The 24,442-nt window shown below is 35.7% G+C and overlaps 1 protein-coding gene across 4 annotated transcripts in view; it reads left to right on the top strand.

Moving 5' to 3' along the window:
- Positions 1-24,442, top strand: part of TENM2 (teneurin transmembrane protein 2) — a 741,247-nt gene that overhangs the window by 499,126 nt on the left and 217,679 nt on the right. For all 4 annotated transcript variants that reach the window (XM_074883298.1, XM_074883301.1, XM_074883300.1 and 1 more), the window contains one exon: positions 5,145-5,354. In XM_074883298.1, the coding sequence (XP_074739399.1) occupies positions 5,145-5,354 (210 nt within the window). The remainder of the gene's footprint in view (positions 1-5,144; positions 5,355-24,442) is intronic.

Genomic DNA, 24,442 nt, shown 5'->3' with positions numbered 1-24,442 from the left:
TTGAAATGGATAATTTAGGCGTGTGGGATGGCAATGTAGAGGTTGTGATCTTCCCTCCTGACAAAGTTAATGGCAAAATGGCTATTTAAGGAGTCTGAATTGATCATTTAGACCTCTTAAAATAATGTGGGGTTTTTGTATATTATATATATCTGTCTAAATGTGTGTGGGTAAATGCATTTAAATGCATAAATAATTATACGGATGTATATACAATTATGTTTCTTATAATTTGTTGTTAGGTGGTAATACTATATTACAGTTAGCTGAAAGGTTACTTAAGAGCTCTTCGAGATGTATTTTTGTAATGCATATATACACAGTAACTGCTCATGTGTCAAAATTCTTAAATTCCAGGGGTTTTTGTCATGTTTGTTCCCTGCTTCCTGTCATGCACCATGGTGGAATATAGAGACCAGGTTTTTCCACACATGGGCTTAATCATCACAAAACTCCTTAGGTCCTTTGCAGGAGCAGGAAGAAAAGAGAGTATGGAAAATGCATCTCAAAAATCCTTCAGTAACTGATAAGCAGCTTGCCTCTCTGCTTTGATTGTGTCTCTTATTTATGTATATCAATGCTAAGACTGATTGCAGGCAATCCTTTTTTTTTTCTTTTTTCTTTCTTTTTTTTTCTTTTTCTTTTTTTTCTTTTTCTTTTTTTTTTCCTTCTTTCTTTTTTCATTTTTCTTTTTTTTTTTTCCCCCCCTGGTAATGGGTTTGGGTCTTTTAGGGTAAGGGCAACTGGAGTATCTCTTTCCCAAATGTGTTATTGTGATTAAGATGAACAGAACTCTTATTAGCTGTCTTACAAGTGTCTGGCTTGAGACAGCCTTCTCTGTCACCCCATTGCCATGTTATATCATGACCACAAACCTCAGGCTCACATTGGTAAGCTTGTGCCTTATTCGATCTCTGTCTGGCTGTGAAACTGTCCTTAACACAGAGATTAAAGGAATTCCTCACACCAATGTCTGATCTGCATTCTCAGCTTTTGTGGATGTCTTCCTGAAGATGGTTGCAGAGCTATGGCATCGTTACTAGCTACAAGCATGGCCTGGTTCTTGAGTGTAGATTCTAGAGCAGATTTTAAGCCTTAGGGACAGTAATTGAGGAATGGTTTCATAAAAGTTCCAGGGCTAATGAAGAAAGATGTGACTCTGGTAAAAAAACAAAGAAAAACAAAAAAAAAAAAAAAACAGAAAAAAACCCAATAAGTCTATGCTGTCTGCTATATAATCTTAAGGGAAAAAGGGAATATAAGTAGTAAGAGGATAAAAAAGGCCCTTGCAGAATGAGGTGGTGTGTGACATGGAAACCCAAGGCTATCCCAAATCAGAATACCCTCCAGAAGGAGAGTTATCAAGTTTCTTCCATCACTCTAAGTAGTAAGATAAGATAAATGACAGGAGAAAGGAGGGAAGGGAGGAAAGAGGTTTTTTTGTTCTTTGCTTCTTGCTTTTTTAAAAAAATTCCTTACAAACACCGTATTCAGAATCTGTATGAGCCTTTGCCATGCATGAGTATATGTAGTACGAACATGCATATGAACAAATATTGGAAGAAGAACTAATATTAACTTTTACTATTGAAATTGTAATATATTAGCTTTAAGACTTTGGTTTCCCTTTCTAGCATTTGTATCTGTTTTATGTTTCTTTGGGTATGTTACACAATTACATTACTGCTGACAATATAAGTAAGTACCCATCAGATAGGGTTTCTGTCAATGCACAACTAGATAAAAATCTTATTCATAGAAGCTTTATCATATTAATATACAAAGAATAGACACAAATTGTACAATGGATTATGGATTTAACTTTTGAAAACATCAGTGTAATAGAATACTGATGTTGCCATACATCACAGTATGTTTTATAATACTGTAGGGTATTCTGTCACTTCACAAAGTCCCATTGTGAAGTGACAGAAATTTAGAATCATTTCAAGAGATGGGAAGTTTCAACATAAGACTGTTAAGGTATCTGCAGACACATGAATGGGTCTGGCAAGAAGCTGAGGTTTATAAAACCTCTAAAGCTTAGTCTGTTATTTTAAATGGGACGTTAAACTTATTTGACCAAGATATTAGTATTCAATAGTATGAATCAACCCATTATTTCGTAACTTAAGAGTATATGGTAACAAATAAATTGCATTTATCATGCTCTTTATAGCCTAACTGCATACATTCAATTCTCTTCAGTAGTTTCACAACCCTTCTCTTGACTGTGGGTACTGCAGATAGTTACCCTTTAGATTCATTTCCTAAGGCAACAAAGCTTAATAATGTCTCTTTCTGTTCCTCTTCAGTAATTTTTCAACTCACTTCCCACCAAATTTTACAAAAGGTTGGGTGTCTTAAGATATTCTATGCATTTCAGGGGCTGGAGGTGGAGAGCCATACAGAGAGAAGAAGCTCTGCTAGAGCCCCACTGCTGTAGAGCGAAAGGCTGTAGTGGGAGTTTAATGTTAATTAGATGCCAAAAATCAACTTGACAGAAAGATCAAGAATGCCCCAACCACAAGAAAAATTTTAATCAAGTTTGGCAGCTTATTAGGAAATCTAACCACAGAACAGATTGGCAATGGGTTCTGTGGCTCAGAGTCATCTATGTTTTTCAATTAACATGTGCTTATGGACAAATCTTCCTCAGGAGCCAGCTTCTCACCAAAACAATGCAACGTTTTAACAACTTGATACCTTCCGTTTCCTCTAAGCTACAATCAGAGCTGTAGTAATTAGACATTTTACCTTGTCTTCAGGGATTTGGGCTGTATTATTTCATGAAGGTACAACATGATCAGCTTTCCTGGCAAAGGAATTCTTGTTTTTTTGATTTCTCTCAATGTATTCTGCAAAAACTTACATAAATTTCTCTGAAATACCATACACAGTTACACAGAAGGAAAAAGTCTTTTTCCCTTCATCTCATAACCTCATGTCCAACATTTTAATAATACGGTAATACATTTCCATATGATACAGTAAATGCAGATTTTGAATTTTAACTTCATAATGTTGAAGCAGAGCCAGAACATGTGAAAATTAAATGCACACAATGTCAGTGTCACATTCATGTCTGAGGTGTGTCAAACCTCAGCCTCTCTGCTTGTTTCCAACACATTGCAAAGAAATAATTAGACACTGGTTTTGCTCAATCACTTCCATTGAATGTTTAGGATATTCACAGTAGTATTTCATAAGAATAGCATAATCATGAATAATAACAGTAATTATTCCTATCATCAATATTAGAATTATTTCCTCGTAAATGCAAGTCCACAATGAAAATATTCAATGCATATTGAATTTTCTCTAGCATGAAAGATGGTAGGTGGTAGTTACTATGGAGTAGCTTAAACCCATTTCTGTCATACGATAACTTGGTCATTTAGTCTTATCAATTTATCCAGTGCTAAAAATATGATAAAAAATAAGCATAATAGTCACTTGCCTATCTCCAGGTATTTATTTTATTTCAAACTTTTTGAAGGAAAGACAAAATGCTATTTGTGGGTACCATGCAGTGAAAGGGTTTTTTTTAATATCTATGGGTACCTTTGGTTGATTGTTGCTCCCCAAATATAATTTATATGTGAGGGCCAGAATTTTTTCATTTTCTTGATTTGCTTTGTTTTTTTCCTCCTTTGGAATTTGATGTGTGACTCTAGAGGATTACCTAATGGTATAAACCTTAGTGTAATTCATATAAAGTGAGGGGTTCTTGGTCCCAAAAAATGAAGATATAACTGATGAGAAAGCCAGTGTGTATTTGCTCTGCTACCATTTCTTTAAGAATGATGGAAATAAGGATGCACCATTTTATGTAGTTTTCCTGCATTTTAACATTTGTAGCTAGCATACAGCAGATCTCTCTTTGCCTCACAGACTTTGGCAGTATCACAGAGGTCATATTTTCCTGTGTATAAATTATTCATGAACAATTTCTCCAATGCACTAGATAAACTTGCAGAGATCAGAATGCATGTTTCTCTTCTTCCTGTCATCCCTATAACTGGTCGTACTCTAATAGGCAATGTGGGAAAAAAAAAAAAATCCTAAAACCTGTCTTCATCTGGGTTCATTTGATGGAGTGGATTGATATAAAGTTATGAGAGGAAAGTTCAGAAAAGTAAAGAATAAATAAGTATGCACAGGGGTTTTTTGTTGACTTGATGCCATTAGTTTAGTTGACCAAAAATATGTTGTTACAGTGGGCAGGGTTGTATCGTACACATTAAGGATCGTGTTTCAGAGTTGAAATTATTCTGTCTGGTGAGCTAGGCAGGAAATTCTGCCCCTACAGCACCAGTGCAGAAAGAAATGAGAGTGAAAGGAAGAGAAAGTTTAGAGTTTCCCACCTATATTCCAGCTTAGCCCATCTCTACAAATGGAATAATTCCCTTTCAGTCCTGCTGTCCCCTGTGCTTCCTGTCACATCTGTGGGTGGGGTTTGGAAAGATCTACAACAGTACAGGAAGAACCTTAGCTTAAAGATAGACTTCATATGGTTCTTGTTACATGCTTTTAATAGATCCCTCTAATAGAGCAATTTCCCTGGTTAAAAAAAAAAAAAAAAAAAAAAACACCAAACAAAAAAACCACCCAACAAATCAGACCACCACCATTATTTTAAGAGATTATTACAGACATGTGTTGTAATTCCAGGAATCAACTCATTATAGTTGCCTTTCTCGTTAGCCTTATTTAACCAAAAAACTATTTCTGATAAAATTCTTCTGGTAAAATATGTAGTTGATGGACTTGCGTTTTGCAGAATCTGAGAATGCAGCTTGGGGCCTTTCAGCGCTTGCCTGCTGTGTGTGTCGGTGCCCACAGAGAGCAGCCCGCTTCCCGTCCAGTGGTGTGCAGTTGCTCTCATTCACCCAGCATCTGTTCACCTGATGAGTTACAAGCTGATGCTGTGGAGAGATTTTTGGAATGAGTTCACAACATAGCTGCTCACAATGCCTTGAATATGATACAAAGGGATAAGTTTGTACCAGTGGAGAGATTTTGTGGCTCTGCACAGCAGTAATCATATGTAACGATGGACAGTTGCAGTGCAATTACTTGGCTGTTTGGTTTTTTTCATTACATTCATTGCTGATCTTTGATCCCTGTGTCCTCTTTCCCAGGTCGTCCCATCCCACCTACATCCTCGTCTAGCCTTCTCCCATCTGCTCAGCTGCCCAGTTCTCATAATCCTCCACCAGTTAGCTGCCAGATGCCATTGCTAGACAGCAATACGTCCCATCAAATCATGGACACCAATCCAGATGAGGAGTTCTCTCCCAATTCATATCTGCTGAGAGCATGTTCAGGGCCACAGCAGGCTTCCAGCAGTGGTAAGAAAATTGCAAACATATGGAGTTTGTGACATGTTTGTGCCAGTTTTATGCTTTTTTTTTTTTTTTTTTTTTTTTTTTTTGCATATGTGTTCTTGCATCACCACAAAATTGAGAGCATCTATGGAAACGAGGCAAACAAAAATCTTGCTGTTTTACTTCAAGGAAAATTTTTTGGAAACACCGTACATCATATATGTTTTCCCTTCATTGGACTATAGAGAGCTTTTTAGTTTTAGGAGTATTATGAGCAGTGTAAAAATTATTATTGAATTCTTGTCATCAGAGGGATTGATTTTTCGAAGTAGGTTTCCTGCTCCTTGATGTACCTTGTAAGAGAGAGGTGTACACACAGTGGTTTTTTGTTCTGCATAGCCTAGTCCAATATCTCATGTAGGTGATGAGGTTTTGTATCTAAAAATGTGTGTTGCTTCTGCCATTCTGTGTCTGTTCTTGTTTCAGAATCTGTCTGATTCTATACTCCTAATGTCACATTTAACTAAGATACTGCTATTTTTCAGCAAATTAATTCTTCTCTTTCAGGCCACTGTTTTAAAACATTTGCAGTTCTGCTATCAGTCATATAATCTGTAGTGCTTAGGGTTTTGTGTTGCTGTTTTTTTTTTTTTTTATTAACAGATGCTGACTTTTCATTTTGACAGCCAAAAATTGAGGAATGAAGATGCAATCCCTTTTTAGAAACACAGGCAAAACAAAAGAAGGCTATTATAGCTCCTTATTTTTTCCTTTTTTTTTTCTTTTAACAGCTGTGCAGTTCCTGTCTATTTAACTAAACACTGTAAGTTTATATCTTATATGCAGTTTCTGATCTGCTTAAGGTCTCTTTCCTGTAACAATACAGATCTGAACCGTATTGGAGATACTATGTGGGGTGAAACTTGGTCCTTTCTGGGTCCAGACAGTACAACTGAACGATGCCCTTTAAACAGTGGCTGGTGGTGCGTGGTGGGAGGATGAGACAATGAGCAGCGGTTGAAATGTAAGATTCAGAGTGGATATGAAGGACGACTTCTTCCATAATGCTTCCATAAGCGTTGGATTGGAACAGGCTGCCCAGAGAGCCTGTGCAGTCTCTGTCCTTGGAGCTTTTCAAGAACAAGTTGGTTAAAACCCTGACCTACTCAGTCTGACCTCAGAGCTTCCCCTTGGGGTTCCTTCCATTCTGAATTAACCTTTAACTCCATGATCTGTTCAGATATGTTAACGTATAATTACACAAAGTAATAATAGTTCAGAGATTGAGCATGCTTCCTTGCTACTTGAGGTTTGAGGGTGGAAAATATGACACCAGTTTTGAGTGGGTTTTTTAAGAGGTTCAGGGGGATCTGGGGAGCTGCACACCTCAAAATCTGTAACGGGCAACTCACTAGAAAACATAGAAATGGGAAAAGGAAAAAAAAAAAGTGGCTATGATCTATCTTTGGTGAGTCAGTATAGCTTCTGTTAACAGTAGTCCTGCCTTAGAAACATTTAAGAATTCTACAAACGGGTCAACCGTTTCTGAATAAGAGTGATCTAACTGATGAAGAGTCTTTGTATTTTCAAAGGGGTCTCAGCAAAATCTGTCACTAAATGCTTTTAAGGAAACTAAACTAACATAGGGTAAGAGGGAAGGTCCCTGCATGGCAAGTAGTTACTTGAAAGATGGTAAGCAGAAGTTGGAGCTCCCCAATGAATATTCATGGGACATGAAATACTTGGAGAATCTAGTGAGCTGTATGGTAAGAAAGGCGGCTGATGGCAGAGTGCTAAGGACAAGATCAGACTGGAGAGTCACAAAAGGACCTTGTGAGACCAAGTAGTAGGGCAATAAAATGGCAGAGGAAATTCAGGGCAGAGAAACGTAAAGTGCTCAGGAACAGATGAATGTTGGCAGCTGAGGAGATGAATAAAGAACAAAAGAGAGAACATTGTCTGAAGGATGTGGTGGATCAAGCAGGTTTAAAGGGGAATGGGAGAAGTAAATGGGAGAGAGATGCAATGAGGGCTGCTAAGTAGAAGAAAATCAAGGTCAGGGAATGTAAACTAAAAAAAGAGACTTGGAGGGTACTTGAATACTTGGTACTTGGTATTTATAACCACCATTGGAGACTGAGGCAACCAGCATGGCTTTTCTTAAGAAGTCAAATGAAGGAAGTTGCAGTAAAATACCATCTGAAAATTTGATGGCAGAGCTCTTTATGTTTCATTTTAAATAATAATAATTGTTTCTTTATATCCTTAAAAGCTTTGTGTTTCACACTTCTTGCTGTGGACTGACTCAAGGAACCTTTTTGGCATGCTCAGATATGCTTTGATTTGTTTATGAATGGCTGATTTGTTCATTTTTCATTTTAACATTTTTTTCCCCAAATATCCCATTTCATTCTTTAATAAACAGTCATATAATATATAATGACTTTTAATTTTCAGGGTATAAGAAACAGCTGTTGTCTTTTTTTTTTTTCCTTGAGATCTTCTGGACTTAATATATCCTCTGGAAACTAATAAGCATTTTCTAATGATGTCATTTTTTTCTGTATTTCTCAACAATGTTTCCTTTAGAGAGTTTATAAGAAAATACCACAGATAGTGACATATATATCTTAAACTGGAAAAGCTCACCTTTTTTTCTGGCTCATCCTTATTCTTGAAAGATTCTTCAGAGTAGCTTTTACCATCTACATGGTATGGGAATGTAGACGATGCTTTGATTATTTTTTTTTTTTTCTTGTATCATTTTTTAAAAATATTTTTTAAAATCTATTTTAGTTCTTACGGAAACTTAGCAACATAGATCCAGACATTTGGGAGAGTTTAAATAAATTTAAATATTTTGTTTAAGTTTGGGGTTGGGTTAAAAAGGAAGATTTGTAGATACTTAGATTTAAGGCTTAGATTCCAGATAATCTTTGATCTTTAATAAATATTTGCTAGCACTTTCTATGTTCTTTTTTAAACATTTCTATCACAGTCTTCAAAGTACATGCTGAAGATGAAATATTTGCAGGAGCCTCATACTGATTACATTATATAAGTGTCCTCTTGTTTGTCTGATTGTACACTTATGCTTGCTTCAACCTCTACAATTACAGGATAGCTCCTCAACAAGTTTAAGATGAGTCTTCTTGGATATGGGGTGATAGTCATCCACATCTACTGCCCTGTGCCCTTCACAATAACCATTCTTGATATATCTGGAAAACTCATTTGCCTAAAAAAATTACCTAATCAAATCTTCCATCAAATGAGCAATCTATTGTTGATATTATGAAGGCCTTTAATCTACAATAAATCTTTGTTAGAACTCATCAGAGCTTCCAGTTTGAGAGAAATGTGATTATAGCACTCTTAAAATGACATTACATCATCGGGGTGATTGGTTTATCATTTGGAGAAGCGACATCAATCATAACTAGCATAACCACACAGTAAATGAATTCAACCTTTCTACTGCAGAACAATGACACAATAATTGCTCAAAATCAGACTTAAAATGAAATCAGAAAATGCACTTTCTTTAAATATGATGTTAACCTAATGGAATATATTATTAAAAAGCATGTTTGAGGAAATTCTATGTAATTAAAAATATGTGAAAATGTATTCCTTTTTTCTCATTAGAACCTGATTTCAGTTGCAGAATCATTTTCTATGCAACAGATATTATGCTGGTTTTAATTGAACTCCCATCACTTACATTCCTCTGCTTGTATTTCTTAATATAATATGCAGCACAATTATATGTGATGAAGGACAAGAGGTTTTTGAAATCTGGTGCACCTGCTGATAGTATTTTGAAAAACACAAATATTAGAGAAGGAAATGAGACCTTTTATCCATGAAAAGTTAGTGGATTTTTTTTCCCCCTTTTAAAAGAAAGATCAGTTCCTGTCACACCATTTTCTAGGATGGTTTCTTACAGTTAACAGTAGGAATAAGTTTATTTTTTCTTCTTGTATATGTTGTATGTATTATCTTTCTGGTAATGTAAGGTTACTCATCTTGTTGGAATGCCATTTTAATGGCTTCAATGATAATACAATGTAACAGGCTCTTTTTCAATCTTACACAGAAAAAAAGATAAGTGTTTTTGTTGACAGCACCTTTGCCTTTACTTTTTCATATAGGATTTATTCCTATTAAACCAAATTTTGGAATCCCAACAGAAAAACTGTTTGTTTTTTATCCTGAGTAAAAGGCCTAGGATATACCTACTTGCACAATAGTTTTTGGTGTAATGGATCTATAATTGGATACATTAATCATTTTCAACCATTCTAACAATGAGAAAGTAGATGCAGAATAATTTTCAGAGTATTTTGATTTGGGGAAAACTCTCAACTGTGGATTAGATATTGTCGTGATTCACAAGAAGTTACTGAAGTTTAACTGGAAGGGGGATTCAGTGTTAACATGTCTTTTTGGCTCAGAGACAATAATACAAAGCATTTGGCTCAATGTAACAATATTTGCCCACAGAGTAGTTTGGACTCTGCTTAGAAGACAGTGTTTGCTTTGATTTTTTCACAAGCGGTTATTGGCAGAGAGGAGAGAGGAATGGAGAAATAGGTTGGCTTGACTGAAATAATTATTGTTGTTTAATGTTGTCTGTGAGTTAGAGCTGAAATAAAGAATAAGACTTCTTATGCTTATGACCCTAGTTTGTGGTAATTATGCAGTAATATGTAAAATATCGATATTCATTATATTGAGTATAAATATCTAGAAGGCTCTCCTGAGTTCAACAGATATTACCTGTCTGTAGGATTTCATTATTATTATTAATGCATAATTAAAACCACCTCCTTGCAGCTTAATCCAGTATGTAAAAATCTTTTTTTCTGAAAGAAGCCAGAACTTACATTAATGTAAGGCTGGGGGCTTCATTTGAGATCCTCTGCTGGGAGTGCTTGGAAGTGTATGTTTTATAACACTCTACAGTCTGGCATCAAATAAACAGATATTTCCAGTTTCTAGTCTATAATGAAAACCCATACAGAAGATAGTCATCTTTAAGAAATAAATGAATCCTATAGAAAAATAATTACATCTCCTTCAGATGATTAGGTATCACCCCCTACTGAATGGAGAAAGTAGTTTCTGTGTCTGCCAATAAAGTAGCAACAAGAAAAATCTAGAATCCCTAGCTCTTTCTTTTTTTTTTTTTTTTTTCTCATAAAGGATTGACTTTGGCTTACTTAAGAGAATAAATAAAAGCGTTTGGATATCTCAGTAGGTAGCACCTTCATTTTATTGCCAGAAAGACATGGGTTTAAACTGTAGATAAGAAACCTAGGCATGTATAGCTGTCCCAGCATGATATCCAGTTGCTGGGTTGCTGGAGGAACTGTTCCACAGTTAAGCAGTCTAAATACAGAGCATTAAACATTCTGACAGGAATCTCATGGAGTTCAACAAAGGGAAATGCAAAGTCCTGCACCTGGGGAGGAACAGTTCCCTGTACCAGCACATGCTGGGGCTGACCAGCTGGGAAGCAGCTATGCAGAAGTGCACCTGGGGACCCTGAGGGGAGACAACAGGTTGTCCACGAGCCAGCAGTGTGGCTTGGGGCAAAGGCAAGGCGGCCAGCAGCACCCTGAGCTGCATTAGGCAAGCACTGCCATCAGATCAGGGGAGGTGATCCTTCTCCTCTGCTTGGCACTGGTCACACACATCTGGAGTGCTGGGCTCCCCAGTACAAGAGAGATAAGAACTTCCTGGAGCATGTCCAGTGAAAGGCCAGTAAGGTATTCAAGCGATTGGAGCACCAGGAGAGGCTGGGAGCTGGGACTGTTTGACCTGAAGAAGAAAAGGCTCAGGGGGATCTTATCCCTATGGGGAAGACTAATGACAGGGAAGATAGGCTCTTCTTAGTGGTGTCGACTCACAGAACAAGAGGCAGTGGGCTTAAGTCGAAATACAGAAAATTCAGTTTAAACATAAGAAAAAACTTTTTTTGCTGTGAAGGAGATCAAGCACTGGAACAGTTTACCCAGAGAGGCTTTAGAGTCTGTGTCCTTGGAAATACTCAAAACCATCCACTATAACAACTTCAGCAGTTAGAGGTGTGGAAGACCTACAGGTTCTTTCTATGGCACAAGGCTGGCCAGGACTTGGTGAGTAGGTTTGTATTAGCTCCTTGTGCAGCCCCAACAGAAGGTACAGATCACTCCATTCCACACTCAACACTCTCAGAGGCTTTGTAGTTTCCCAGTGTGAACTAATAAATTGGTGAGATCTAATTCTGCTGGGATTCAAAGCAGCTTTCTTGTGGTGACTCAAAGTCCATCGGCATTCTTTCTCAATCCACTCAGTATGGCGCCATCAAACTTGTCTTGCTCATAGAGGTCTTGCCCACACACTTGCACAGAAGATGAACATAGAATGCTTGATCAATATTTATTTTTCCTTTTGCAAAAAGATTTTTTTTTATTTCATTTGGAAGTCCTCATTCTAAACCTTTTAACTGGATTTGAAATCTTCCTCTCCTTGTCAATATTACAACTGGAGCAGGGAGAAGGGGTGTTGTTTTACTTTGGTGCTTGTTGTTTGTTCTTGTGTTTGTTTACTTTTTGTTTTGTTTATTCTGGTCTCTCTGCATGACTTCTGACATCACCTAGGGATGAACAGTAATCGGAAAGAAAAGTTTTGGCCTTCTCCACCTTCACTTTTCTGTACTAACTGCTGTATACCTTTGTTAAGATCTCAGTGGCAATTAATTTTTCAAATTCTTTCCAAAACCTTTTTCAGAATATTTTGGTCTAGACTTTGATAAGTTATGCTTAAATAAGCAACAGTTAAAAATCAATTAAGGTTCCAGGGTTGGTTTTTCTAAATTATTTTATATACTTTCTCATATCTGCCCCCGAAAGGCAGCCCTGTATTACCTCTGTGTATACAATTATGTTGAGGAACAGTACTTCCTATTCAATATATTCACAGGGAAATACCATAAGCAACTGTTTTCTGATGACATTTTACAACAGTGTAAAAAAGAGTTGCAAATTGATCATTTTAATTTCTATTTCCAAATTAAGAGTAAAAAAGTTTGCTTCTGGGTCCATTGTTGTTATTATTATTGAGACTTTCAGTGCTATAGGCTTTTTCCTACCTTGGCACCCATGGTTGTTATATACTGCCACGGAAGCAGAAGAAAGCAACACTAATCTGAATAATCCTATCCTTAATGCTTAATGTAGCTGAAAAGCATAAACCACCCTATATTTCTTAAAGACTTCTCTTCAGCAGATGACAATGTCCAATAAAGATTCCTCTATTACAGCAGATAAGATTGAATAGAAAGTAAAACCTCTTGGTTTCTAGTGTTTATGCTATGAAGACTGGCCTAGATTTGAGGTTTTAAGCAATAGTGTCTTTCTACATGTATTGTTTTAAACAGTGCACATATTTAGCAGCAAGGTCTTTAAATAGATTATTTCTTTTCCATTTTGTTTTTAATACTTAAATTCTCTAAAGCCTTAATGGCCAGTCACATTCTAATTCTGTTGCATATCTTGTGCACTAGGTCTAATTTTGGAGCTTTGAACTGGAATTAGAAATGGAGGGAACAGCATGAACTGTTTTCCCATTGAAACTGAAGGGTGTACTTTTTCTTAAGTATTAGCTCCATGTTGCTGCAACTATTACCGATATTATTGCTGCTGCTAATCTGTGTAGCATATGTTGATAATGCCAGCAGATGTCTGAATTTCAGCCAGAAGACATAATTCTAGATATTAAGATACTTTAGAAACATCGTATTTATTAATTTATGAATTCATAATTTTAACAGACAAACAAATCTCAAACAGAAGGTTCTATGGTAATAAAAATGATAATGCATTACTGAAAGCTATAGAATTGAGAACGGATTCTAAATCTGCTGTTTCTGTATTTTTCTTAAACTCACCATGGTTTTGGGAGCTGGAGAGATTTTTCTTATCTGCTTTTACATCATTTTAGTTTAAGGCTTGTGAATGTGTTGAACTGGAAGCTGCTGTAGCAATAAAAGCAGCACAGCAAAGCAGCTGTGGTACTAACTTTCCAAGATTCCATTTCTCCAGCACGTTGCTCTGCTGTTTTCTGATATCCACCATAATGGTTGGGAAACAACTTAGCTACTATGGCCAGTCAGGCCTTGGTCTTTCTCATTACCGATCCTTATTTTGCCTAAAGACTAGATACTGTTGCTCTATGCTGTTGTGCCAAGAAAATGGGTTCCTAGACTTGGTACCTTGCTTGAAAACTGAAAGGCGGTGGGGATATTGCAGTTATCAGCAGAAAAGCTCTTTTTTTTTTTTTTTTCTTTTTTAATTCTTTCATACGCTGAGTCGAGATGATGTAGATGTGTTTTTCATTTATGTGTAGAAAAGTCCAAAATTGGTCTTGCTAATGCTGTCTGCTCTAAGTTGTGCTATGTGGAAAGAATTTCTCAAGCTTTCTAATAATTTTGTGATTTGGTACAGAGTTTTTAATTTTCTGAACTGACATAATCTAACAACGTCCGTAGTGGATTCTGCTGCTGTTTATATGGAAAGGCAACATTTAGAAAACATATCAAGTTTTTAACTGTCACCACACAATTTCGTAGCTGATTCCAAGTGAAGAGTCAAGCATATGTAAGCCATGTGCACTTCAAGAACATAAAATTTAGGATATAATTTTTTCAGAATTCTTTGCAATATTTGTACACAGGAAGTTCCGTGGGTTGGTTGGTTTAGTAGTAATAAAAAGTTTAATAACTTCATTCTTTCTCCCTATAAATCCAAATAAGTGCTATTACAAACACCTGAAGGCAAGGAGACACTTCTCATCTGAGTCAATATCTTGTCTTATGGATTTCCTGATTTTGATAAAACAAAGCCATACACTTCTGCTTTATTTAAGTGATAAATTGTGCATTTATCTAGTACTTAATTATTATTCCTGGTTATAGAATTACTTGGATTGATTTACATTTATATAATACCTATTTCTAATATGCTTATAAATATTAGCATCTTACCAGGCAAATCTGTAAATATGTCATCTATTGATCACATTAACATTTCTAGAAACTGAGTTTATCTTCATATAAAGCATGATTCAATCAGTAGAAGTTTGGACTGTTTTTTCTTTAGAAGATGTTCAATCTTATTCTAAAAACTACAGGAGATGGAGAACTCACCATGTCGCTGGAGAAACTGCTCAGTGGTTATTAATTATTCTCACTGTTATTTTTTTCCCCATTCATGCCTGACTCTGCCTGACAGTTCTCCCATGCATGTCTTTTAAATCCCTTCAGTATAAACAGAAAGAAATCTGAACTCTGTCATTTTACTCTGAATATTTTTCCCTTTCTGTTTACCTGCCGCAGCCCTGTTGTCCTCTGGGAGTATGTACAGTAAAAGGGTTTGTACTTACAGCTTTATTGATGAAACCCTCCACTGAAAATACAGCTCATCCAAGAAAAATATGCTCTCCTAATCCAATTCCTCAAATGCATTAAGCCATATTGTAAAGAGGACTCCTTTGCTTGCATACCTGCATCTTCTGCTGGGTTTTGCTGACGCATGCTTTTGTACATCAGGATTTTGTCTTTCTTACAATTTCAACTTCAGCAGCAACCTTGTGCAGCCACTGTTGCAGTGGAAATGTAATAAAAGTATGTGGTTCCTCCATTAAACAGCTGTTTTATTTTGATGCAGATTTACAAATGTTTCCTGTAGAGGGACTGTGATGGAACTGCACACCATGGGGTTTACATTGGGAGGCCGAACAAATGTTCAGCAGCTTTGAGGTTTTGGGATGCATTCAGAGCTGAGCATGGCACTTCAGCTTGGTTCTGTCAGTGGTGATGCTCTTTACTTACATCATGTCTGTCCTGATATCACCTGTGGATAGCTGGCTTACACCACTCTAAAGATTCAGAAACTGAAGGCGTTTGAGTGCAAGTCTTGAACTGACCAGTTCCTTTGCTGTTTGTAATTCCTATGTTGTTTGTAATAATTACATACTAAAACAACAGACAAGGGGTTCTTTTTCTCACATAAGCTGATCAACCAAACATTGCCTTCCTTATTACGTTACAAATATATGTAATTTATTCTTCTGCCAGATTCTTACACAGAAAAGCTGAGGACTTCGAATGTTTGTAAAAGTTAATTACTGGCCTGAGTAAGTGTTTACTTTTTCAGATATCTTGACATCATGGCCTAGAGGGAATCCTGTTCCATTTTGTCAGCTCCCCAAATGTTTCCAGAACTCAATCTGTGGCATTCGCATGTGAACAAAATTGCATCTCTCACTCTGTTCTGTTTGTTTGGATACTGTGTTTTCTTCCAGTCTGTAGCAATGCTGCACTTGCTCCCAGTTCCCTAGGTTGCTTTTATTGCAGTGACCTTTTCCATCTACGTAGGGTGCTATTTGTCATTCAGTTCTCCTTCAGTCCCTGCCTCACCCCACCAAGGTATTGCCTTACATGTTGCTCCTTTACAATAGCTCCTTTCTATTTAATGCATTTGTGTTGGATGTCCTAGGGCTGTAACAGTGTGATTTTCAGTAATTGAGCTTTTCGCTCCTTTTATTCAGGTCAGGTCTAATGATTTGTGAAATAAATAAATAAATGTATACATACAAGCAGAAACACGATGGCATCTTTATGATTATAGTGATAGCTGGTACTTATCGTGCATATCTGGGATCTGAAAAAAAACAATAAATCAAAAGGAAAGAGAATTGGCAACTTAGTATGGAAGTTGTATTGTTTTGAGAAGGTTCCTTGTCCTTGATGCTCTGTTAATTTAGGAGCAATAACTAGAATGCTGTAGAAAATTAGAATGACCTTTTATAAATGACAAAAAGCAATGTGTGGGTATGGAAGCCTATATATACCAAACCCCTACAAGCTAGGGAGTCTTCCTCTGTTGCTGGATCTTTCAAAATCTGCTAAAGAGGGACTGGCTTACTGTGAACTATCATGTCTCCAAACTTCCATTTGTAAGAACAACAGAAAAGCTCAGAATTGTCTCAGTACTCCCGAAGAAAAAGATTTATGACCTTGTTATTTTGAACCATCCTTCTAGGTCTTGATTCTCCAAACCTGGGGACAGTTGTTAGTATATCATAAAATGGGAAGTCCCAACTGCTAATTCACATGATCTGGGGAGAAGTAAGAAATCTGCACTTGAATATTGTACACTGGATTAATTAAATCTGTAATGTATAGGCCATGGTAATTATTTTGGGTTTTACAAATCACTTTTTGTACTGGAATCAGTGGGAATTTTGCACACCAAACAATGCTAACTTCTCAGTTAATACTCACTGTAATGAAGTGTGAAATGTTCTCCCTAACAAAACACAGTGTTTCAGCATGTTTGTTAATATTTGTTCCCACGAACAGGTGGATAATTGTTTCACTTGACACAAGTCTATCAATTATAGGGACTAGCAAACATGAAAAGATGTAAAATCTTTGTAAGTTTGTGAGCTCCAGGTTTCTGAAAACATAATTTACAAAGTCAAGAGAAGGGAGTCTGAGGAGCTCAAGTGGTAAGTGATGGCTTTGAATTATTCTATCAAGCAGTGAGAATGAGGAATGGGACTGGGGTGGTTTTGGGAGTTCATATAAATCTTTAGTGACCCTGTGATACAAGTTTCATCAACTCCTGGTGCCTTCATTTCCAGTGTAGCTGAAAACTTGCTACAAAAGCAAAAGGGAGTCATGTGGGGGCCAAAAAAAAAAAAAAAAAAAAAAAAAAAAAAAAGGCTTATGTGGAATGAAATGAAAGAAGAAATTTGAACATTTTTAATTTGCAAATTTGATTAGGAAGAGCAATATGAATTACTTCAATCTAAAGCAAAATGTGGGTTGTTTTTTTTCTCCATTTTCAGTGTCAACCTTTATCTTTCAGTGTGGGTAAAAAATAAGAAAGATGCAAACACTCAAAATGAAACATGAAAATATTTGCTTAAAAATCTTCCAAATGAAATGGTTCAACATTTCAAAAATGAGATAATTATTGTTTTAATTAGATTTTCTGCATTTTCCAAATATATTCTCCCCTGATCCCCTATCTTTTTCAGCTAAAAACATAGCAAAATTTAATTAGATATTTGTGAATAGTTTGTCTCTTGTGGTGTGAAGGAGGCACTGGGCAGAAACCAGTTAAAGAATAGCTATTTATTCTAAAATCATGAACTTAGTTGACATGGTAAGGCCAGTCAATTATTCTTGTGAGTGCTCTGTGCAGTTGGAGAAGAGGGTGCAGAGAAAATCAGACCACCTTGAAGAAAAGGAGGAATTTCCAAGACTCTTGAGTTTCCAATTTGAGACTGACTTGAAAGCATGATGAGATTAAGGAGACCAATGTGTATGAACAGACTGAGAACTGGTGGTTCTGGTAATGCAGAAAGGCTGGTGAAGGATTGCACTTACAGAACTAATCTGAGGAAAAGATGCAAGAGACTGGCTAGAAACCAAACTTTTAAAAGCATACTGTCAGCAGCTAAAGCCCAGTCCACCTACACAGGTAGCACAGCCGTTTCTTCCAAATCATTTACAGAAAAAAGTTATATAATACAAATTACTAGAAATAGTCATCCAGAAGTATATAGATGGCCACAAACTTATTTCTTCACTTGTATTTCAAACCACACACCAGTTCTTCTAAATATCTTTCTTTTTCTTTTCTTTTTTATTGTTGACAGCTGGAAAGATTCCACATTCTTCACTCTTCAGTTTCTCTGAGATCATGCCAGAAACGCAAATGCATTAGAGAGTCTTGTTTCATTTTCTTTTTTTGGAACAATTTCCATTAATATCCTGCTGTCACAAAGCAACTGGTACTGTTTCACAGCTCTTTATCATGGCAGTTTTATTCTGGGGAGCTACAGTGATTGCTCATTGAGACCCAGAACCCCAACAGCGTAGCTGACTCTGTGGGTCACATGGAAGTTAAACGCTCAGTCAAGTTTAGTTCAGATGAGAGCAACTTCTTAATACTTAACGTTTAAATTTCTTCGTAGGAAATTAGTACTGGTGGATCCTGCTGGATCAGTAGCCTTTGCATTCAATGGTTTCTTCATAGGATAGTGTAGACGGGTTTATAGAATAACATTTTCTTTATAGGAAAGGCAGATTCAATTCAAATTTCTAAATTCCTAAGGGGTCTGCAGGCCCAAATTCAGTTTCTGGATAGCTGGTTTGATGTTTGTTCTCTCTAGGTGGTTGCTGTTTGTTTGGTTTTGCAGGGGAGGGGAGGATGCATGTGGTTTTGGTTTGGTTTTTGGTTTTTTTTAGCTAGATGTTTAAATATATACATTAAATACTTTGTCGTCTTTCTGGGAATCTTAATATCACCATGTTTTTTAATAACCAATCTGTTAAATTCATTTTATTAACAAAAAAATACATTGCAGTTGGTTCTTTTCATAAATTAATGCTCTTTCATGCTGACTTATATTAAAAGGATCTACAGAAATATCACCATTAGGTTTCAGTTTGTGCAAAAATTCTGCAGTTTAATTATTTCTAATTCTGAGAAAATGCTCTCAGGTGATTTTATGAGAAAACATCTAAAAAAGTTTGAGAAAACTGTAGTGAAATATCATTTCAGATTTTGGTTTAAGCATAGTGTTATCAAGGAATAAAAAAATAAAATAAAGATAAAGAAATAAAACTCATAAAATAAAAAAGAGACCTTTCCTCTATAGTTTTTCTATTCCCCACTATGTGTTTCTCAACACCAAAATTTTCTGTATCTCCCCCTATTAATCTTCAGTCTGAGCAGAATTCTGTTTCTTTTTTCACATAAAAGTTTTTATTTTCTCACTGCAAGGCAAACACAGAGAAAATGTCATAGATGGGAAGCAGTCGGTACTTCCTAAAGCAACCCAGCCACGAGAGTAGGATTCTCAGCTCACCAGGCCACCATGTTTCTATAGAAATTGCCAAGTTCTATATGAAAGTATATACATATTTTCATAAGATTTGATGCTTTCTCCACCTTCACTTTGCATTTTGAAATCTGTTGAAGATATGAGACATTGTTAATTTCATAGTATGATAAAAATATGTGAGCATTGCTAAATATTCCCATGAGTAACATTCACAGCAATGGAGAACGTTTAGAGCAGACATATAGCAAATTGCTCAAACATGGAACAACCTGTGGCACAAATCTGCCTGCTCTAACAAGCTTCATAATAATTAAAGAGAACATATTTTCTTACTGCTCTCCCAGCTGCTTTTTATTAATCTGTGTTATTAGATGATGGTTAAAGGCTCTCTAATGATTCCTTGTTTGTACCCTATTAATCAAAATTCAGGTAGTGAAACTGTTCTCCTGCTTTTGTTTGTTCTCCACTAACTCAATGCCTAGTACTACTTTTAGCACTTTTTCATGTGGTGATCTCTGTTTCACAACTACAAAATATAAACAACAATGTGCTCTATAGCTGAATTCTCATTGCTAAGCAAATTGACGTAAGGATATTAAAACCACTTACACTTTACAAATGATCCATATCAGAATATGGATAGTTTTCATGCTGTCTTGATGTAAACCTTAGGATTTTTGCAGAAATTTTTGTGCCACAGTTCTTTTGCTGAAAGTGTTAAAAGCTTACTTGCAGAATTTAAAAAAGAATAGATAATCAAGCTTAATAGTGATTTATTGGCTGGTCCGCTGCAAAAATTATATATTTAGTCAAGACATAGAGGCAATACTGTGAAGAAGTTTTTAAATTTAGAATCAAACTTCAGGTTTCTGCACTTCCATTTATCTCCGTTGAATCCTTTTCATGAGACATTGAGATTCGATATTGATGAAAATTAAATCACTAGGAAAAAAAAAAAAAAAGTTGAAATTTCACTAAGTTGAGACAAGGAAAAGAAATATAATGCTGTTGCTTTTAATGATAATAAAGTTAGGTTGCTTTTTTGAGTACTGGAAGAGCTCCAAAAAAGCCATTGGTACTTACTTTGGGAGTACTTAAATATCAGCAGCTCAGAGCAATGTCTATGTCATTATAAAGAATTGTCATGCCTCACATAGGCATTATTGGGCTAATCAATTCATCAGGAATTTGCATAGAATTAAAACTGCATAGTAAAGATTTCAGGAAATAAAATTAAGTATCAAGTTATTAAAACAACACACATCTGATTAAAAAAATATTAAACATTGTGTAATGAAGCAAATTACAATAGCAATGGATTTCTAATTGAATTTGGAATATCCGAGTTTCTTCTGCAGAGGAAATGGAATACACAAGTGAAATTTACTCACATGTTTTGGATGGGCATCACTACACTCAACTATTACATCACCCAGCATGTCACATGATGAAGTGTAAATTTTGTATCCTCTGGAGATCTAGTGGAATAGTCTGACAACTGTCAGTAAAGCAAATATTATTGTCCAATGGAAAAAATGATCATTACACAGATTAGGGCAATTAACACCCATGCTTACATGCTTCACTGCTCCAGAAAAAATGATCCAATAAACACAATACATATGCAGGAGATGAGCTAGCAACTAAATAGGTGCACATAAGTATTGTCTTTATTTCTTAAATTTTCAAAATCTTACAACCTTTACTTTTTATGATCAGTACCTCAAAACTTTTATCTGTAATGTGACAGAATTATTTTGTAGAAAACAAAAAATTTTAAGTGTCCCATAGAATGGTTGTTGCATTAAAATGTTCTCACTGTTGAATTTGCCTGTTAAGATTATGTTTGAGTAGTCTTTGAAGATGAGTTTATTCTCAAATATGGTGGACTTTATAGCACTGATCTTATATGTGGCCATTAGTTTAGGAAAAAAACCCTATTTATTTCAAATACCTACTTTTTTTTAATGGGGAAAATAATTCAAACTCTGTTTTTAAACCACTAACCACTATTTATAATGCTATTGTTAAACTATTTCACAGCTACTACAATATTTTGCTATCAGTAATAATTCAACAGATATTATTTAATAGATAAATATATTGCTAGATGTGTTTTGTTATTGCCCATATCCAGCCTGGAGTCCTATATAGTTTATAGGTGATTTTCATACTGAATATGCATATAACCCACGTGAGCAACCCTCTCCTTCCTGTGTATATATATATATGTACTTAAGTGGTGTTATCCAGAGTGGGAGAAACACCCTCTACTGCTCACGTTACTTGTCCTTTATTTTGTCAATGCTCAGCAGATGGTGGAGACTGTATATCTAAGTTAATAGAAACAAAAATTGCATGAATAGTAGTATGTCCAGAAACATAAAGTCACATAAACTAAAAAAAAATCAATTAATACAAGCCAAAAAACGATGGAAAGGTGGGCGATGACTGAGACAGTAGTGATGGCAGGACTTTGAGGCATTCTTAACAATTATATTCTGTGCCAGATTTCTCAGGACTTCCAGCTGTCATTTAATCACTCAAATCAGCTTTTAGAGTTTCAGAGGGTCGGAGAAGATAGAGTTATAGTTCATCTTGAAAATGTGCTCATTGTTTAGGTTACCAGAAGAGGCTTTACTCTTAAAAAACCTTACTCCACAATATTGAATAAGCTGAGATTTGCAATTTTCAGATTTCTGTCTGAAATAATCTTTGGACTAGTTCTCATTTAATCTTATATTGTACTTTACTGAGGGGAATAAGGAGTCATGTAAACTCGTTTCCAGATTTTTTTCATGCCAGAAATGGTGTGACATCTTATACATGTTTTATTTCCATTGTCTGATGTTGGCTAGAAATTATATCTTACACTTGGTAATATAACCTTGAAATTCATTAGTCTGGTAGCTGGGAAATGTACAGATGGTGGGGTTTGGCAAGCCAGTGTTTTTGGTAAAGGTCTTCTCTGTTTGAAGTCAGTGATTTGATCATTGATTTATTTATCACTGGTTTACTGTAATTTAAATGAAAACCTAATTAAGTGAGCTTTGATTAAAGTTCCATATGAAGAATGTAAACGTTTGTAAATGATAATTACTCTCAGAATTGCTGAAGTACTGAAAATGCTTAGAATGTCCTATTACCTGTCTGCCTGGTTTTTTTAGCAATTCCCTTCTGACTCCTCCATTGTGTTTCTCAGAGTGTACTTCTGTGTAATAGTGTTCTGCTTTACCAGATTATAGAATGGCTTAATTATAAACAGCCTCTTCAAAACCTGGGCATGAACACCGAATTTTAACAATTATATATATATATTAGTTCTTAGAAACTTCTGCTGTCGTCATTTATCAAGTGCTTGAGCTTATTCAGCATCAATAAAGATAGAATCAGATCTGTAAATTTGTGGGTTTTGATCTTTAGGTTTAAGTATGGAAAGGAGAACTAGAGGTGTATGGAAAGAGAGCTGAAGACCTTGAGTTTATTAAAGAGGAATGTTGAGCAGAAATAAGGAAGTGTTGTTTGGGGCAATATGGGGCTGAATTAGAAAAGGTGTAGAGTGCATTTGTAATGCATTTGAAGTTATCTCCGAGGATCAATCAGTGAGTAAAATCCTTACACAGAGTGAGTACAATTTAGTGGTAGTTGCACTTACAGCTAGCACGGACTGAGCCTGTATCAACTCTAAATTACCTCTGTGTATGTTGATGTACCCATACACACATGTCCATGCTTACATGTGTTATATAACGTGCAGTATACGTAAACATGCATAATACATACATATTAGTGTGTGTATGAAAAAAAAAATGAAGGTGGAGGAATTAGTTAGTTTGGGGTTTTTTTTAATTAAGAAGAGTCTGGGTTTGAGAAATTCTTCTGGACAAAAGCAAGGAAAAAGGGTACTACTACCTGTAATTAGAAATAATAATGTTTAATTGCTTCATTTGCCATATTTCTACTGTTCTGATTTAGTTGAACAATGTGATCATTATGCCACCAGTTTTCAATAGAGGTGTCACAATGAAAAATAATTGCAATATTCCACAATATTAACTGTACCCTAATTGCAAAAGTTTTGAAATATAATTACCATGAAAGCTAATGCGACAGGGAACATTAAGCATAATTAGTGTATTTTAAAAAAGGGAAAAACTGTTAGAAGCTTGTTATTGTCTCGTAAGGTAGCTTCAAATTAGCTGGATGCAGAGCACTTTCATCTAGGTTTTCCATAATTTTCGTTATTAGCACAGACTGCAATAAATTTATTTGACATAGCCCACACCTGCTAACCCTGCAGGAAAGAATTTCTAATGTGCACGGGTCCCAGGTTCTCACAGGATCTGTCACAATTTCCTGGGAGACAGCAGTGGGTAAGATTTAGGTGTGGGTTGGTTGGGGTTTTTTGCAGGCTTCTTTTGTTGTTTTTTCTTTTTTTTTCCTTAAAAAAATGGTTAGTCATGCTGCACTGCTCAAATTGCACTGTGTTTTAAGAAATTTCTACAAAAAGATACACAAAAATGCTACTATGAAGCACTTCAAACAAAGCATTCATTACACATCATAACCGTGTTCTGAAAAAAATATAGTATATTATCTATTTTCTTTACAGAACAGCTACATATTTTCACATAGAGCATGAAAGTTCACCCATGTGATTAGAATTTATTTTCTGAAGTAAAGAAAAATAATCTATCACACCAATTGTATGCTAGAAATGTTTCAGTGCCCATATAGCAGGGGGTAGTATCCAAGCCATAAGAAGCAGTGCTGATTTTCTGTAAGATCAAATTTTCAGTAAGAGACATCTAAGAGTCTTTCCTGTGGGTTTTTGGTAACATTTTGCAGGTAGAAACTAATGTTTTTTCTGGTTTTGCTCTGTTTCAAAAATACTGAAATGTATTTTGGAATCCATACAAAAACATACAGAGGAACACCAGTAGTTTAGGTGGTGTTAGTGGGCACAGTTTTAAGAAACACCTATATCACTTGGTTTGCGGGTTGACGTAGCGCTTAGGGATATGGTGTAGCTGAGAATGGTCGGTGTCAGGTTAATGGTTGGACTAGATGATCTTCAAGGTCTTTTCCAACCTAGATGATTTGTGGTTCTGTTTTAAATTACTATTAACCACTGAGGATACTTTTTATCATCTATATATGCTGTTATTGCAGATGTGTAACAGATTTCTTTTTGAAAGGAAATT

Source organism: Strix uralensis, chromosome 14 (genome assembly GCF_047716275.1).
Source record: "Strix uralensis isolate ZFMK-TIS-50842 chromosome 14, bStrUra1, whole genome shotgun sequence".
NCBI classification, from domain to species: domain Eukaryota; kingdom Metazoa; phylum Chordata; class Aves; order Strigiformes; family Strigidae; genus Strix; species Strix uralensis.
The sequence above is the reverse complement of the archived record's forward strand: the minus strand, read 5'-3'. Positions and strand labels throughout refer to the sequence as shown.